This window comes from Macaca nemestrina, chromosome 14, assembly GCF_043159975.1.
Source record: "Macaca nemestrina isolate mMacNem1 chromosome 14, mMacNem.hap1, whole genome shotgun sequence".
Lineage (NCBI taxonomy): Eukaryota > Metazoa > Chordata > Mammalia > Primates > Cercopithecidae > Macaca > Macaca nemestrina.
In genome coordinates, this window is record NC_092138.1 from 36,152,766 (window position 1) to 36,172,438 (window position 19,673).

Below are 19,673 nucleotides of genomic sequence, written 5' to 3' on the forward strand. Positions count from 1 at the left end.
GAATTTCACCAGTTTTTATATGAACTCATTTTTGGGTGTATGTACGTATAGTTTTATAGAATTTTACCATATATATACATTCATTTTATACATATATGCATAGGATGGTAGTGGTATAAACCACCACCATAATAGAAGATGGACTGTTTCATCATCAAAAAATTAATTCTCTCCTGCTACCCTTTAGAGTCACAACCGTCCCCAACCCTAACTCATGACAACCATTGTTCTGTTCACCATCACTATAATTTTGTCATCTCAAGAATGAAATATAAGTGGAATCGCATAGTGTGTAACTTTTTCAGACTGGATTTTTTCCCCACAGCATGATAACCTTGACATCCATCTAAGTTATTGCATATATCAAATAGTTTCATTCTTATTGTTGAGTAGTATTCCAGTTTATTAATCTGTTCATGTCTTGGAGGATTTTGGGGATGTTTCTAGTTTTTGTCTGTTATAAATAAAGATGATAAATGTTGCTGTGCAGACTTTTGTGTGGACATAAGTTTACATTTCTCAGTGACATAATTCTAGGTGGTATGATAAGTATATTATTAGCTTTATAATAAACCATTTCCCAGAGTGGCTGTACCATTTTACGTTCCCATCAGTAATGTGTGAGTTCCAGTGCCCTGCATTTTTGCTCACACTAAGTATGGTCAGTATTTTTATTTTAGCCATTGTAATAGATGTGTAGTAGTATCTCATCATGGTTTGATTTTGTATTCTCCTGATGGCTGATGACTTAGTCATCTCTTCATGTGTTTAGTTGCCATCCTACATATCCATGAAGTGTCTCTTCAATCCTTTTGCCCGGGTTTTATTGGACTGATTTTTACTGTTGGGTTTAAAATTTCTTATATGTTCTGACGTTTATTCTTCAACTTATAAACAATCCAATTGTACTATTTAAGTTATTTTAAAATATACAATTATTATTGACTATAGTTGCCATGTTGTGCTATCAAATAGAAGGCCTTATTCTTTCTAGCTAATTTTTTGTACCCATTAACTATCTCCACCTCCCAGCTACTGGACCCCACTACACTTCCCAGCCTCTGGTAATCATACTTGTACTCTCTATGTCCATGGGTTCAATTATTTTGATTTTTAGATCCCACAAATAGGTGACAACATGCGATGTTTGTCTTTCTGTGCCTGGTTTATTTCATTTAACATAATGATCTCCAGTTTCATCTGTGTTGTTTCAAATGATTGGATATCATTCTTTTTTATGGCAGAATAGTACTCCATTGTGTATGTGTACCACATTTTCTTATCTATTCATTTGTTGGTGGACAGTTAGGTTGATTCCAAATCTTAGCTATTATAAACAGTGCTGCAACAAACATAGAAGTGCAGATATCTCTGATATGCTGATTTTCTTTCAGGTATATGCCCAGTAGTGGGATGGCTGGATCATATGGTAGTTCTGTTTTTAGTTTTTTGAGGGACCTCAAAACTGTTCTCCATAATGTTTGTACTAGTTTACATTCCCACCAACAGTATACAAGGGTTCTTTTTCCTCCACATCCTCACCAGCGTTTGTATTGCCTGCCTTTTGGATAAAAGTCATTTTAACCAGGGTAAGATAATATCTCATAGTAGTTTTGATTTGCATTTCTCTGATGATCAGTGATGTTGAGCACCTTTTCATAAACCTATTTGCCATTTGTATGTCTTCTTTTAAGAAATGTCTATTCAAATTTTTTACCCATTTTTAATCGGATTATTATATTTTCTTCTATAAAGTTGTTTGAGCTCCTTATATATTGTGATAATTAATCCCTTGTCAGATGGGTAGTTTGCAAATATTTTCTCCCATTCTGTGGGTTTTCTCTTCACTTTGTTGATTATTTCCTTTGCTGTGCAGAAGCTTTTTAACTTGATGTGATCCCATCTGTCCATTTTTGCTTTGGTTGTTTGTGCTTGTGTGGAGTATTGCTCAAGAAATTTTTGCCCAGATCAATGTCCTAGAGAGTTTCCCCAATGTTTCCTTATAGTAGTTTTATGGTTTGAGGTCTTAGATTTAGGTCTTTAATCCATTTTGATTTTATTTTTGTATATGGTGAGAGATAGGTGTCTAGTTTCATTCTTCTGCATATGGGTATCTAGTTTTCCCAGGACCATTTATTGAAGAGACTGTCTTTTTCCCAGCATATATTTTTGTTAGATATTTGATTTGTAGATATTGTTTCTAGTCTGTTGGTTGCATTTTTTGTTGTTGTTATGTTAGTTGCATTTTCATCCTCTTAGTAGGGTGTTTCAGAGAAAAAGTTGTTAATTTTGATGAAGTCTGATTCATCAGTTTCTTATTTTATGCATCATGCTTTTGGTGCCAAACATAATTTATTTTATTTTTTGGGACTGAGTTTCCCTCTTGTTGCCCAGGCTGGAGTGCAATGGCGCAATCTCGGCTCACCACAAACTCTGCCTCCCAGGTTCAAGCGATTCTCCTGCCTCAACCTCCCAAGTAGCTGGGATTACAGGTGCCCACCACCACGCCCAGCTAAGTTTTTTTTTGTATTTTTAGTAGAGACAGGGTTTTACCATGTTGGCCAGGCTGGTCTTGAACTTCAGACCTCAGGTGATCCACCCACCTTGGCCTCCCAAAGCGCTGGGATTATAGGCGTGAGCCACTGTGCCTGGCCCAAACATAATTTTTTAAACTGTGAAGGAGAAGAATAGTTTAATACCCAGATAGTTCTCCTTGCCATTGCTCTTTCCAAACTTAATTTTCTAGGTTTTTTTCTATTATTTCCTTTCTGCCTGAAGAACTTACTCTAGTCATTCTTTTAGATCAGGTCTGCTAGTGACAACTTGTCTTAGTTTTCCTTCATACAAGAATGTCGTCATTTCACCTTCATTCCTAAGGGATATTTTCACTTTCCTGGGTTGGCATTTTGTTTAGCACTTGAAAATATCTTGCCATTTCTTTCTGGCTTCCATGATTTCTGATAAGAAATCTGCTGTTACTCATATTGTTTTTCCCCTGTGGATAATACATTGCTCTTCTCTGGCTTCTTTCAAGATTTTTTGTCTTTAGTTTTCAGAAATTTGATTATGATGTGTTTGAGAATGGGTTTCTTCAGGTTTATCCTGTTTTAAGTTCAAGCAGCTTCTTAAATCTAGATGTTTATCTTCTGTCAAATTTGGGAAGTTTCTAGCCATTACTTCTTTAAATATGGTTTCAACCCTCTACTCCTTCTCCTCTTCTGCTGGAACTCCAATGACATGAATATTAAATATTTCATTACTGTCCCAAAAGCCTCTGAGATTCTGTTCATTTTTATTTGGTTTATATTCTGTTGTTCAGATCGGGTAATTTCTAGTGATTGAGTTCACTGATTCTTTTATCTATCATCTACATTCTTCTATTGAGCCCATCCAGTAAGTGTTTTATTTGGGATGACATATTTTTCCATTCTGAAATTTCCATTTGGGTCTTTGTAATGTTCTTTCAAGTTGAGACTGTCCTGTTTCTTGATAGGATCAGTAATTTTGCATTGTGTACTGGACATTTTGAGTACTATGAGACTCTAATTTCTATTTAAATCTTCTATTTTATAAGGAAATCAAGCAGTTTAGGCTCAGAGTGCATGTTCTGGACCACTTTTATAGACTGTGTTTCAATGTAAATTTAGTTTTCAAAGCCTTTGCAGTGCTTTTCTAGTCAGCCTCGCTTGGGTGCTACCTAGAAGCTAATCTGAAACCTGAACTTTAGCCACTCATAGTTCATTTTGCTGTGTTGAATTATGGTTGGTGTGATGCATGGTCTACTTGAGGGTCTGCCCAGGAGTTTCTGCAAGGATTTAAATAATTCATTTCTCTGACTCCCTTTTCTCTTCAATCCCACCTCAATCTCTACTTGGGGTGGTTGGAGTGCTGCCTTTTCGCAGCCGGTCAGTCAGTGCAGGGCAGGCATAGTCTACAAGGGTCCACTCCACAGTCTTGGCCAGACCGAGTGACCAGGAAGAATGGGTGTGGTTTTCTCCCATGGTGTTCAGGTGGAGTAGGCATGGTTTTTTTTTTTTTTTTTTTCCTGCACAGTTACCCCTTTTCCAATTCATTTGACTTATTTTCTTTGTCTGTATCCATTGATGTTTTCTAATTGTAGACCATGGCACCCAAGCCAAAAGAAAGCAAAAGAAAGCAAAAAGTAAGTATAGGAAAGACCCCAGGAAGCTTACTCCCAGGATATTTCACATATCCTAGATTTTATTTATAATTAGCAAGAGGAATAGGGTGGAATATACTTGGCTCCATCTTGGGTGGAATTTGAAGTGCCCAAAGTAGCCTTTCAAAGACAGATTTTTAATCTAAGAAACCATAACACTTTACCACAAATGAACTCATTTCAGAGAAAACTAATATTTCATTTTATTTGTGTATTTATTTATATTTGAAACTGAGTCTCACTCTGTTGCCGAAGCTGGAGTGCAGTGGTGCGATCTTGGCTCACTGCAACCTCCACCTCCCGGGTTCAAGTGATTCTCCTGCCTCAGTCTCCCAAGTAGCTGGGATTACAGGTGCACACCACCATGCCCGACTAATTTTTTGTATTTTTAGTACAGATGGGGTTTCACCGTGTTAGCCAGAATGGTCTTGATCTTCTGACCTCATGATCCACCCGCCTTGGCCTCCCAAAGTGCTGGGATTACAGGTGTGAGCCACTGCACCTGGCCTAAGAAAAATAATATTTATTAAACACCTATGTGTCTATAGTATTTGACAAACTTCCCAACAAAGAAGCTATTTCTTTTTTTGTTATAGCTAAACAAAGTCAGCAGAAGGAAAGGAACATCTATGCTATGCTCTATGCTTATTGAGGTTTTTGTTTTTAAAATATGGAAACGACAAATACTGTAGCATGCAGACTATTCAGTATTGGTCTTTGTTACATATTTGTTTCTTAAATAAAAGAATAAGGCCAGGCGTGGTGGCTCACGCCTGTAATCCCAGCACTTTGGGAGGCCGAAGTGGGTGGATCACCTAGGTCAGGAGTTCGAGACCAGCCTGACCAATATGGTGAAACCCTGTCTCTACTAAAAATACAAAAATTAGCCGGGCATGGTGGTGGGCACCCAAGAGGCCAAGGCAAGAGAATCACTTGAACTCTGGAGGCAGAGGTTGCAGTGAGCCGAGATCGTGTCACTGCACTCCAGCATGGGCTACAAGAGCGAAACTCCATCTCAAAAAAAAAAAAAAAAAGAATAAAATAATACAAATGAAGCTGGCATACAGTCACACTTCCCATTCCCCTGCGTACCCAAGAAATTACTGCAAAAATCTTGATACCTTTTCAGTCTATTTTTTTGTACTTAATGCACCTACGTATAGGTCACAATAAACAAAATGTAGGTATTTCAAGTGTTACAATGAAAACATATACAAATGATATATTGCATGTATTCTAAGCTTTTTTCATTCACTTTATCCTTTAGGATAGTCTTCTTTTTTAATAGGTAAGAAGTCTCTTTACCTTTAAGACAAGTAGCTCACACTAGTTTTACTTCCCTCCAAATTATCTTTTCTGATCTATTTGCCATGTTAGTGTTTAGAATTTTAGTTATAGCTTATTTTTAAAATCCCAAGTTATTTTTTAAATATATGACTTACTGATTTACTGACACATTTTATCTGTTTCTTTGCTCACTATTGCTTGTTGAATACTTCAAGATGTTTTTGTACCATTAGACCTTTCAGTGACAGTCTTTTTTTTTTTTTTTTTTTTTTTTTGAGACAGAGTCTTGCTCTGTTGCCCAGGCTGGAGTGCAATGTGGCATGATAGCTCACTGCACCCTCCACCTCCTAGATTCAAGCAATTCTCATGCCTCAACCTCCCAAGCAACTGGGATTACAGGCGTGTGCCACCATGCTTGGCTAATTTTTTTTGTTGTTTGTTTGGGGTTTTTTTTTGTTTTTTTTGTTTTTTTGAGACGGAGTCTCGCTCTGTCACCCAGGCTGGAATGCAGTGGCGTGATCTCGGCTCACTGCATGCTCCGCCTCCCAGGCTCACACCATTCTCCTGCCTCAGCCTCCCGAGTAGCTGGGACCACAGGCGCCCGCCACCACGCCCAGCTAATTTTTTTGTATTTTTAGTGGAGATGGGTTTCACCGTGTTAGCCAGGATGGTCTCAATCTCCTGACCTCGTGATCCGTCCGCCTCAGCCTCCCAAAATGCTGGGATTACAGGAGTGAGCCTCCATGCCCGGCCTCTCAGTGACAGTCTTTGAACAGTAAATATTCTCAATCTTATCAGGTCTGAAAATGTTTTCATTTTTTACACTAGTTTTAGAAAGTTAAATTGGCTGGGTTTAGAATTCTAGGTTGCTAGTTATCTTTCTTCAGCATCTTGTAGATATACCACTGTTTTGGCATCTATTGTTGCTGAAAAAGTTGAATGTCAGTTTGACTGTCTTTTCTTTGAAGGCTATGTGTTTTCTAGTAACTTCTGAGTTTCACTAAAAGGTATCTAGATGTGTATTAATATCTATTTGTTCTGTTTGGTCATTGTGCCCCTTTAAGTTGAGAGTGCTTATATTTAGTTCTGGACATTTTTTGTTACCTTTTAAATATATTTCTCCTTTCCCATTCTATCTCCTTCTCTATGTCTTATAAGTTTTTCTTCTATGCTACACAACTTAACATCTATTAAATCCTATTAAATCCTCTTTCTGTGCTGTGTTCTAGGTGATTTCCCCACTTCATTAGTTTTCTTTCTTCCAATTCCTTATATTTTCTCATTAATTGTGTCTAGACCACAGTTTAACGTGTCTAAATAAGATCTAAATAATTTTTTTTCGAGAAATATTTTAAGCTTGTTTTCAAGTTTATCTGTTCTTGTTTCATAAACTCCTGCTCTTATGTATGGATTTTAGTTCATGATCTCTTTGAGCATTTTTAAAAACATACTTCTTTCAGAGTTCTTTTAATCTTTCATTTCTGATTCTTTAAGTAAGAATTTTGCCATTTGTTGGTCCATAACATTGAATTTCATTTAAAAATAAATAAATTTGTATCTGCAAGCTTGTCTTCTACAGGACTTTTCTTCTGAGAGGGTTTTGTTCATGGCTTGGTTATGGATGCAACTGCTTCCTTTGGAGAAATTTTTAGATTATTTCTGCTGGGGCCTTATATGGTTTTCTGAACCTGAACCAAATGTTATGTTTTGTTAAATGGGGCTCCTTCACCATGCAGATTGTATGAATTGGCTTCTGTATTCACATGCAGCCAAGCCTCTTGTTAGATGACTTTGTTTCAACCCGTGACCTGAGATGGAGACACTTATTTTTCAGTCCTCATATTGGAACAGGGCTTTCCCAATTCTGAATGTGCCCATTTCTGCTCCTTAATATCCAATGTGACTGCAGCCTCAATTTCTAATATTCATTTCCCACTCTTTTTTTTTTTTTTTTGAGATGGAGTCTCGCTCTGTCGCCCAGGCTGGAGTTCAGAGGTGCAATCTTGGCTCACTGCAACCTCTGCCTCCCAGGTCAAGCAATTCTTCTGCCTCAGCCTCCTGAGTAGCTGGGACTACAGGCATGCGCCACCACACCTGGCTAATTTTTGTATTTTTAGTAGAGATGGGGTTTCACCGTATTGGCCAGGCTGGTCTCAAACTCCTGACCTCACGATCCTCCCGCCTCATCCTCCCAAAGTGCTGGGATTACAGGCGTGAGCCATCATGCCTGGCCTTCCCCAGCGTTATCGAAACCCCCTAATTCCTAAGGCACAACGTATCCAGTCTAGGGACCTCTATGGGCCATGTGGTTTCAAGTTCTGTGTGTTCTCTCTTTATTTCTACCACCTGCAGACTTCCTTTTCTTCCTTTAGAACCTATTTTTTCTATGGAAAATAGGTAAAGAGGAATATTTCCTGAGGAAATTTAAGTGAGGAAAACAGGAATATTTCACCAGCATGTACATGTCTTTGAAGTAGGGATGGGAATATTTCCCATACATATTCAGTCTGTATCTAAAAAGAGAAGTGAGTGCTTTTGGTATTATTCACCTCTGTAACTGAAATAATGTCTGAACAATACCAACAGCACTCAGGTAAATGTAGTTATCACCATTTTACAGACAAGGAAGCAGTTTCAGAGAGTTAGTTACTTTCCCTAAGTCACAGTTAGTCATTAGTGGGGCTAGAATTTAAATTCAAATCTATAGGTTAGTTTTCACTATTTTTTCTGCCTCACTGTTGTTCAATTATTTACTCAAGAATTTACTTTTAATTTATCTTATGTCCTTTTGCCCTTGACATCAGGTTTGGACAGTATTCCAAAGAGACCTGGCCAGGTATGGTGGCTCATGCCTATAATCCCAGCACTTTGGGAGGCCGAGATGGGAAAATCTGCTGAGACCAGGAGTTGAGACCGGCCTAGGCAACATAGGGAGACCTCCTTGCTACAAAAGAAACAAAGAACTGATATGCAACCTGACTAAATTTCATCTGAAAATACCTGACAATGATTGTTGTGTGATGCATATTTCTTTTAAAGACTCCCCTTATTTTCATACTATAATTACCATGATCTTTTTTATTTTTCTTTATTTCCTTTTTTTTTTTTTTTTTTTTTTTTTTTTGTGGGGCACCGAGTCTTGCTCTTGTCGCCCAGGCTGGAGTGCAGTAGTGCGATCTTGGCTCACTGCAATCTCCACCTTCCAGATTCAAACGAGTCTCCTGCCTTAGCCTCCTGAGTAGCTGGGACTATAGGTGTGCACCACCATGACCAGCTACTTTTTGTGTGTGTGGTATTTTTGGCAGAGATGGAGTTTCAACATGTTGGCCAGGCTGGTCTTGAACTCCTGACCTCAACTGATCCACCCACCTCGGCCTTGCAAAGTGCTGGGATTACAGGCATGAGCCACCACACCTGGCCAAGCTTCATTCTTAAATGCAACTTACTTCTGGGAAATAATTCCTTAAGGACTATATTGAGCCTGTGAAACTATAGCACCTTCGTTCAGCCTCTTCTCCCAAAATAGCCTCATGCTTAGTTGCATTAGGCTTCAGATTGACAGCACTTCTATGAATGGCAGACACTGTCCCAGACTAACAGCTGTCTTTGTGACAAAATACAGAAATAGTGATGCTGGACCAATGCAGTAGCTTACACTTGTAATCCCAGCACTTTGGGAGGCCAAGGCGGGAGGATTGCTTAAGCTCAGGAGTTTGAGACCAGCCTGGGCAACATAGTAAGACCTCATCTCTTCTAAAATTCAAAAAAAATTAGCTGGGCATGGTGGCATGCACCTGTAGTCTCAGCTACTTGTGAGGGTGAGGAAGAAGGATCTCTTGAGCCAGGAAGGTCAAGGCTGCAGTTAGCCCTTATTGTGCCACTGTACTCCAACCTGGGTGGCAGTCTTTAAAAAAAAAAAAATGTTGCTAGCTAACCCTCCATTCCTACCCTCCAACATGTCTGATGCCAGAGACTATACTCACTCTTTTGCTATTTGCAAGTTTATTTAATAGCCTACCCCAACTGCCTTGTCCGTGTATAGAATTTTCTTCCCTGTATTTTGGAATGCATATAACCAGTAAGCTTCTTTTAACCAATAAAAACATCTAGAGTTTGTATTTTGCATAACATTGATATTCCTTTTTAGTTCATATTGGATGAAATGTCTTGAACACAAGCAAGTTGTCTTTTTTTCTTCCCCATTCTTTATACCAGACTTTTCAAGAAAGAATCTGCATCTAGTTCAACTTTGGCTGCTTGCTGCTTCTGCTGCGACTAGCAGTTTTAGATCAAGTTCCCAGTGACAACACCGGTGGGGGAAGTCTGCATTTTTTTAGGATGACTGACCTCACTCCTGGAGCTGTTGGATTCCACCCTGCTTTTTGGGAGTTTATGACTTTGGTTGTTATTTAATGCACTTAAATCTTCTGAGTCTCACTGAGTATTTTGTTTTGATTTTTCAAATTTTCTTCACAACTCTTTTGTAGGAAATTTAAAATGTTACACCCAGAACTGTACAAATACTTTACTAGTGAGGTTAAACTAAATGCAACAATGCAACAAACAAATGAAAAGCACACTAAAATTTCACTTGGGTCAGTTCTGAAAACCCTAGACCTCTTACAGCAACCAGAGTTGTTTCCTTTCATGCAGTTCCACTCAAAAAGGAATTTGTAGGTTTTTTTTTCAATCCTCCATAGATTCTGCTGAATTCAGAAGAAATTGCATGCAATCCCTAGCTTTGTTCCAGAAGTTAATTTGTGAAAGAATGAAAGCCATGATCTTTTTCTTGATGTAGGTTGAAAATAATCATTTGTTTGTATGAATTTGTATGGATACTTCCCATAGGAACAATAATATGCAGGAGTATCCAATCTTTTGGCTTCACTGGGCCACATTGGAAGAATTGTCTTGGGCACACGTAACATACACTAATGATAGCTGATGAGCTTAAAAGAAAAAAAAAGCAAAAACCTTATAATTTTTTTTTTTTTGAGACGGAGTCTCGCTCTGTCGCCCAGGCTGGAGTGCAGTGGTACGATATTGGCTCACTGCAACCTCTGCCTCCCAGGTTCGAGTGATTCTCCTGCCTCAGCCTCCCTAGTAGCTGGGATTACAGGCACATGCTGCCACACCCAGCTAATTTGTATATGTTTAGTAGAGACAGGGTTTCACCATGTTGGCCAGGCTGGTCTTGAACTCCTGACCTCAAGTGATCCACCCACCTCAGCCTGTCAAAGCGCTGAGATTATAGGGGTGAGCCACTGTGCCCAGCCCACCATATTTCTTTTCCTTTTTTTTTGAGACAGAGTCTTGCTCTGTCACCCAGGGTGGACTGCAGTGATCTCTGCTCACTGCAAACTCTGCCTCCCAGGTTCAAGCGATTCTTGTGCTTCAGCCTCCTGAGTAGCTGGGACCACCATGTCCTGCTAGTTTTTTGTATTTTTAGTAGAGACGAGGTTTCACCATGTTGGCCAGGCTGGTCTCGAACTCCTGAGCTCAGGCAATCTACCAGCCTTGGCCTCCCAAAGTGCTGGATTACAGGCATGAATCATCACGACTGGCCCATATTTCTCTTTATTTGTTGAACACATACTACTTGGAAGGCCCTGGCTCAGCACTGAGAATCCAACAATGGGTAAGATATGCTAGAGAGACCAAAACATAGAGACAAAAACTGAGTGAACATTAAAAAATTAATTATGATTGTGCCCAGGGTACAGGAGGAAGCAAACCAAGGGCCAAGATAGAAGATAACAGAGAAAGCCTATTTCATGGGGATGTGAAGAATGCATTTTTGAAATGAAATACAGAGAATGGCTAGGATGAAATACAGAGAACGACTAGCAAAGCAAGGTGGCTGGGGACAGGGTTCCAAGGGGCGGTGCCTTTCAGGATGAGAACCGGGGCAGAGAAAGACTGGCACAAGCATTAGGTAATACATGAGCAATTAATAGTGAAGAACAAGTGATTCACTTGACTCTTAATCGCCTGTGTTTGGCTCTGCTATGTTCTAGGGGTAAGTAATGGATAATAGCCATGGAAACAACCTTGGCACTCAACGATAAACACTGTGTAAAGTAAGTAGAAAAGAATTGCTGTTTGCTTCCATTATTTACTGTCATACACTTGTCCTTCCTAAGAAGGTGCCGCTCCAGGCCCTGATGGCTAGCTTGCACTAGCATGGTTTCCAACTCAGGAAGGGTAGAGTCCCCAGGTCTGCAGTTCCCATGGCAGCAGGGTATTCTGTTTTGGCCGATAGGTACTGGAGGCAGTCAGGCTGGGTCCAAATTCTGCCCCTCCCTCTTACTGACTGGTAGTGGGACTTTAGGCATCTCTTCATACCCTTCCCCACATGCGTAAGAGCGGAACATTGTGAGGGTCAAATGAGGTAGTACATTTCAAACACTTAAAAGAATATCAAGCCGGGCACAGTGACTCACGCCTGTAATCCCAGCACTTGAGAGGCTGAGGTCAGCATTTGGAGGCCTGAGGTCAGGAGTTCGAGACCAGCCTGGCAAACATGGCAAAACCCCAACTCTATAAAAATACAAAAATTAGCCGGGCGTGGTTTTGGGCACCTGTAATCCCAGCTACTTTGGAGACTGAGGCAGGAGAATCATTTGAACCTGGGAGGCAGAGGTTGCAGTGAGCCGAGATTGCACCAATGCACTCCAGCCTGGGTGACAAGAGTGAAACTCTGTCTGAGAAAAAAAAAAAAAAAAAAAAAATTGTCTGATACCTGAGGTGCACTATTTAATAGATATCATTTAATTATTATGTTAAAAAGGCCTATCACTTTTGTACTGCATTGTTAGGCTAAATTGTTGTATAAACTTTTTAAATATAAAAATAAGTGGAATACTTGCAGATAATTCAATAGAGCACCCAGACCTTATGTCCAGACCACTAGCATTAAAGCCTAGGGATACTGAGTAATGCTGGAGGAAGCTGCCATGCAAGAAACCAAGTAGTCAGGATTAGAGCATTTGCTACTTCTAGGGGAAAGTCATTTGTGACAGGCATGCTAGTTGCCGACCTAAAACCCATTCTCCCCCCACTTTTTAAAAATTAACATACTCCTGATTTTGTTTGGGGCAGTAACATGCCCAGGTAAAATACTTCCCCACACTTCTTTGTAGCTGGGAGTGAGATTTGAACCGGTTTTGGCCAGCTGCAGCAGTTACTGAGTGGAACCTATTGGAAAACATTTCAAAAGAAGCAGACTTGGATGGAATCTGCCTTTTGCTCTTTTTTTTTTTTTTTTTTTTTTTTTTTGAGGCAAGATCTCACTCTGTTGCCCAGGCTGGAGTGCAGTGGTGCAATCTCAGCTCACTGCAACCTCTGCCTCCTGGGTTCAAGAAATTCTCCCACTTCAGCCTCCCAGATAGCTGGGACTACAGGTGTGCCCCACCATGCCCAGCTAATTTTTTGTATTTTTAGTAGAGATGGGGTTTCACTATGTTGGCCAGGCTGGTCTCTAACTCCTGACCTCAGGTGATCCTCCCGCCTCAGCCTCCCAAAGTGCTGGGATTAACAGGCGTAAGCCATTGCGCATGGTCTTTGCTCTTCTCTTTTAATCCTGACTAGAATGGGTATGTGATGCCTGAAACTGCAATAGCCATCTTGAGATCATGCGGATGAAAACTATATGCAAAGGAAGGCAAAGCAGGAAAACTGAAGGAGAACCAGTGCTTGGCTTATTACCTCTGGACTTAAATGAGAAAAGATAAATTGCTATTTGATTGAACTTCCATAGCTGGAGTACAGTTACATGCAGTCTAACTCAATTCTAACAAAAAGGGCCAAAGTGGCCTTCACTGTTGACCAAGACGACAACTGTTTCTTCAGCCATCAAAGGCAAAACTGATGATGTAACAATGGCTATTGGGTTGGTTGGTCTCATTGCCCTTCAGCTCCCACTGAACCTAGGGTATAATGGTGGTAACACTATAAAGCAGACCAAGAAAAAGGCATTCTTCCAATCAAAATGCTTTTATTAGAATACTAATAAATGCAGATAAAAAAAAAACACACAGAAAAAGAGGAAGACACTCAGAAATGTGATTACAGATTAGGCATATTAGGAGAAAAAGAGTTCTTCAGGGTATACAAAATGTAAACATTTGCCCTGGGATTTCCCACAGATGGCACAGTCCATGCGGACTTTTTTGGAACAAATATATGTCTATTAAGTCTCCAGGCTAGCCTCTATGATGTCTGCAAACTTGCCACATTAAAAGTTAAAATTCCTAAAACTTTCTATGCAAAAAACAAAGTGGCTCCCAATCCAGGCAGCTGGCACATGTGGAAGCAGAATACCAAAGCAAATCCATCTTCCAACCAGCAGCTTCGACTCCCTCCAGCTACTGTATTTACATTTACCTTGACAGAGATTACAGAGATATACACAGTATATAAAACTCCTACTTGAGGCTGGGGTGGGAGATGAAATCTTTCTTGCTTATCAAATGATCTGGGGAGAGGCATCAAATCAGTCCCTTAAACTTAGGACTAAGAAGAGGCCCTCTTTTGTTCAGAAAATGGAGACTCATAAACTTCCATGGGTGGGCAGGTACAAACCAGGTGCTGATCTCCATATATGTCATCAATCCGGGCAATTGTTGGCCAGAATTTGTTCTCTGGTTTCACGAAGGGCTGCAAAGGACAAAAGATGGAAATGCTGTGAGATGTTCTGAGAGGTTTCTCTTAGGGCAAAGGAGTGGGCAATGCTATTCCCACAGCCTAAGACACCATCAGCCCAACAAATATTCTGAGAACCTAAAATCCAACCCTACATTACCAGTGAAAAAACGAGGCATCTCCCAGGAAACATCCCTGATCACCACCCCTGCTAAGCATCCCCATGTGCTGTTGATCTCTGGATCGTTTATAGCAAAGTTGTGTTTGAAGGACTTCAACCTCTTAAAGAAGACTTTGGAATCTACGTTTATCTATGCCCATTATATCCTTAAGTTTGGATATTTAGCTGACCTTCTCTTTTAACATATGTCTAATTTATTTGCCATGTCATTTTCCATAAATTCAGTTTATTTAAAAGTTAGTTTCTCTGCCAGGCACGGTGGCTCACGCCTTTAATCCCAACACTTTGGGAGGCCGAGGTGGGCGAATCATCTAAAGTCAAGGAGTTCGAGACCAGCCTGACCATGGAGAAACCCCAACTCTACTAAAAATACAAAATTAGCTGGGCATGGTGGCGCATGCCTGTAATTCCAGCTACTTGGGAGGCTGAGGTAGGAGAATTGCTTTAACCCGGGAGGTAGAGGTTGCGGTGAGCCGAGATTGTGCCATTGCACTCCAGCCTGGGCAACAAGAGAGAAACTATGTCTCAAAAAAAAAAAGAAGTTAATTTCTCATACTGTGCATAAAATAAAAGTTTGAACAATTAAAAAAAAAAAAGCATCAACTGGGCGCGGTGGCTCACGCCTGCAATCCCAGCACTTTGGGAGGCCGAGGTGGGTGGATCACGAGGTCAGGAGATCAAGACCATCTTGGCTAACATGGTGAAACCCTGTCTCTGCTAGAAATACAAAAAATTAGGTAGGTGTGGTGGCAGGCGCCTGTGGTCCCAGCTACTTGGGAGGCTGAGGCAGGAGAATGGCGTGAACCCGGGAGGTGCAGCTTGCAGTGAGCTGAGATCCGGCCACTGCACTCCAGCCTGGGTGACAGAGCAAGACTCTGTCTGTCTCAAAAAAAAAAAAAAAAAAGCATCATTTTGTTTGCCCTCCTCTCCAATGACAACCATTATCCTGAATACAGGATTTACCATTCTCATTATGTTTTTATACTATTACTGCACAGATCCGTAAACCGCACATAGCATAATTTGGCACATTTTGAACTTTCTCCCTATCTCACTCAAACAGACTACACAGAACCTTCTCCTCCATTTAAGAATCAGAAAGGAAAGGAAGGTTGCATTGGGCGCCATCTCCCTGTCCCACGGTGGAGGGAAGCACATCGGTCCACTGGGCAGGACTGGTATTCAGTTTTCCCCCACTGTGTTCCCTATGAGTTCCCAGACCTGTAGTTGATACTGTATGACCTCGCCTCTGAAAGCCAATTTCTTTGCTCCTCGTTCCTCGTCAAGGCCCTTATTTCACAAGGTGCGCCACATACAGTTTCTATAATGAGGAGGCTAAGAGTGTACACCCCTCAGGATAGGAGCTGGCCCGTGCCTTCCCAGCTGGCACATTCAGGTTCAGAGAACTTACGAGTGGGAACGCTGCCACCTCTCTGGAATAAGGCCGGTCCCAGTGGGAGGAGGTAACGCAGGTCAGGGAGTGCGGAGACATCTGAGACAGAGATATGGACAGGGGAGGGGTCAGAGCAATACACTCTCTTCTCCTCCCACCCTGCACCTCAACCCTCAAGCTTCTGACAGGAGCCCAGGCAGAGAAAGCTGTGGTTTTCTTTCAATTTAGGGGGTAAAATGTGATTTGTAATTGTGAAATATTTTAAATATCAGAATGTTATGGTAATAATCATCACATCTACCACCCAGCAGAGTCTAATGAACATTCTGTCATATTTGCTTCACCTTTTAGAAAAAATTACCTACACGTTTGGAGTTGCCTGTATATCCCCTTCCCAGTGCTAACCACTCTTCTGAATTTGGTGTTTACCATTCTCATCATGCTTTTATACTATTACTGCATATGTTGATAAACAGCATATAACATAATTTGGCTCATTTTAAAATCTGATATCATCCTATGAGCAGTATTACCCACTTGTATTATAACTATTATGCTCTTTGAAATGTTTATTGCCATTGAAAGAATAGCCTAAATCGCCTAAATCCTGAAAGAAGCAGGAGTCTTCAGAGAGAAAAGAGAAATAAATGGTGGTAAGCATAATCATCTTGTATGCCTCCATGACTCTGTGAACTCACCTCTAGAGAGGTGCCTGCCTTCTGCAAGTCACTGGTCCCTGCCCTCTCCTGCAGGCAGGCAGTTTGGGAACCTGCCCCAGCTGCTGCAGCATATCAGACTTGTTCTCTGGGTTATAGCCATGAAGACACAACCACAGCCTTCATGGTATTCTCCATTCCTGATCTTCCAGCTTAATATCTGGACTAACAAGAAACTTAGGACTCTGACCACATATACAATTAACATGTTTTAGAAGAGGTAGAGTAATGCCCAACCAACTTTTCCCCAACATGGAGCATAAACATTGTAACATCCAGTCCAAATGCCAATACAGTTTTCTCAGAGATAACTGCTCTAATATAAGAATGTGTGCTTGTGCAGAGTTTGTGATGTGAATATGTAAATTTTATTTATGCCATAATCTCACTACAGTACATCAAACAGAGACACAGAATGTTACAAATTCTCCAACTAGACAGTTGTGGACAGTTTCCACAACCACATCATCCTTGAGTAACTGCTATGCTGTTCAAGACGATGCAAACTTCAGAGTAACAACTGCGTCTTCTCAGAAGAATTACCTTATTCTAGGGAAGAGTATCATCCTCAGTTGAGAGTTCAGGAGGTGCTGGTACACTGTCCAGACATCATTTTCTAGTTTAAGGAACATTTCAAGCAAAGTTCCAGGGCCTACGCACCTTCAGCGGATTGACTCTGGGGTCGATGCGGCCCTCCTCAATGTCAGCAATTTCCTGCCGAATGCTGATCATGGCATCACAGAATCTGTCCAGCTCTGCCTTGTCCTCCGACTCAGTGGGCTCAACCATGAGGGTCCCTGCCACAGGCCAGGACATGGTAGGGGCGTGAAATCCTGCAAAGGGAGACAGGAGAAATTGCCTCACTGAACGTTAGTGGCCTACCCAGTTTGGAAGAAAAGTTCCTATCCCCTTTTATACTTTATCCTAAGAAAATCATCAGATACATTTGCAAATGTATGTATATGGGGATTCATCTCAGCACTGTTTATAGAAGAAAAATTTAGGAAACAACCTAATATCCAACAATAGAGGATCAAATAAGCAAATTTTACAGAGCGCCCATACAGTAAATAGACAACCATTCAAAAGTATGTCAATTTGTTAAACTGGCTAAACATTCAAAAATATTAAGTAAAAAAAGCAAGCCACATAATGATATTCCATGTCTATATATAAATAAAAGAACAAAGTACTTATATAATATATGCACATTTTATGAGGGAAGATGCCTTGAAGAAAATATAAAATGTTAACTGTAACTATGGCCAGAAAATGAGACTGGGATTTTTATTTCACTTCGATTATACTTTAGAATCTTTCAGTAATTATCATGTATTACTTGTAATTAAGAGAAATAAAAATATAGCTTATCAAAAGTTAAATAATGAGATAACAAGAGCTAAGGACTCTGGAGCAAATCTTATTGTCCCCATTTTGTACGATAAGGAAACTGAAGTTTGGCCACTATGTGGAAAGCCTTTGCCTTTACATTGAACACAGGCTCAGTGTGTTTCTGTTTCCAAAGGTTTGCACGTAAGGTGATGCAACAAGACACATAGTCAAGAGAGAGATTTCCAGGACAAAAATCAAAAACAACATTTTCCATTTCTTGTATTTTTTCTATGAAGTTTTTGTTTGTTTGTTTGTTTTGTTTTGTTTTGTTTTGTTTTTTGAGACAGAGTCTTGCTCTATTGCTCAGGCTAGAGTACACTGGCACACTCACGGCTCACTGCAGCCTCAACCTTCTGGGCTCAAATGATCCTCCCACCTAAGCCTTCCAAGTAACTGAGACTACAGGTGCACGCCACCATAGCCGGCTAATTTTTTTGTTGTTGCAGAGACAGGGTTTTGCCATGTTGTCCAGGCTGGTATCCAGCTACCGAGGTCAACTGATCTGCCTGTCTCTGCCTCCCAACATGCAGGGATAACAGGCATGAGCCACCGCACCGGCCCTATGAAACTTTTAAAAGCTGAAGAACAACTCCCAAGTTGAGACACCTCTGAACTAATCTTGCCCCAATGTGCAGTGGTTCTCAAATTCTGGTGAGCATCATAATTACATGGGGTACTTTCGAGTCACATCTGCATGATTTAAAAAATTCTCTACCAACATTTTATTTAAAAATGTTCAGGCCAGGCGCTGTGGCTCACACACCTATAATCCCAGCACTTTGGGAGGCCAAAGCCAGCGGATTGCTTAAGCCCAGCAGTTTGAGACTTGCCTGGGCAATATGGCAAAACCCCGTCTCTACAAAAAATACAAAAATTAGCCAGGTGTAGTGGTATGTGCCTGTAGTCCCAGCTACTTAGAAAGCTGAGTTGGGAGGATCACTTGAACCCAGGAGTTGAGCCTGCAGTGAGTCAAGATCACAACACTGCACTCCAGCCTGGGTGACAGAGTGAGACCCTGTCTCTATTTAAAAACAAAACAAAACAAAAAACAAAAAAAACCCCACTAACATTCAGATGAGTTGAAAGGACTGTAGGTGAGCACCCATATACCCGCCACCTAGATTCTACAATGCCGTTGTTTGCTTTATCACATATCTACTCATCCAGCTATCTGCCTTACTTTCTGATGCATTTCAAAGTACACTGCAGTCATTAGTACACTTCACTCTTAAACCCTTCAGCATACATATCATGACTAGAATTCAATATCTGTTCACATATTTTTGTGATAAAACTTACAGTGAAATGCACAAATCCTAACTGTACCACTTAATGAGTTTTGGTAAATACATATACCTTTGTCACTCAAACCAGACTGGGATTTTTTTTAAGAGAACAAGCTGATTACCTATCATGTCTGCCCTTAATTCCCTGTGTGAGCAAATTTAGTCCAACATATTCTGCTGTAGTGGTTCCCATATTTTGAACCACCTGAGTTCTTGCAAAAAAAATTCCTGCATCTGGACCCTGATTCAGGAAGTCCAAGGTAGGGCCCAAAAATCTATGAGTCATAAAACATGCCAGGTGATTCTGATAATAGGTCTGATAATTAGCCTGGAACTGCTGTCTAAGGCAGTAATGCCTCCAACTTGCCTGAAAGACTCATACAGGAGCTGTGTGTTAAATATACAGATTATTAGCTCTCTTCCTTAAAAATTCACATTCAGCAGTTATGCTTAAGACCTGGAAACTGTGTTGTCATGTTCCTTGCTTTTTGACTTAGCTATTCATTTGCTCTCCCATTTATTAACGCTAGGTGTTGAGTGCCTACTGTATGCCAGGCACCTGGACAATTCTGGGCTTTTGGACAAGTGTGGAAAC

The 19,673-nt window shown here is 40.6% G+C and overlaps 1 protein-coding gene across 1 annotated transcript in view; it reads right to left on the reverse strand.

The window, feature by feature from the left end:
- Positions 1-13,443: 13,443 nt before the first annotated feature.
- Positions 13,444-19,673, reverse strand: part of LOC105489143 (glycine decarboxylase) — a 116,340-nt gene continuing 110,110 nt past the window's right edge. Inside the window, exons 23-25 of the mRNA XM_011753833.2 lie at positions 17,061-17,233; positions 15,703-15,783; positions 13,444-14,125 (exon numbers count right to left, since the gene is read on the reverse strand). Of these exons, the coding sequence (XP_011752135.2) occupies positions 13,982-14,125; positions 15,703-15,783; positions 17,061-17,233 (398 nt within the window). The 3' untranslated portion in view covers positions 13,444-13,981. The remainder of the gene's footprint in view (positions 14,126-15,702; positions 15,784-17,060; positions 17,234-19,673) is intronic.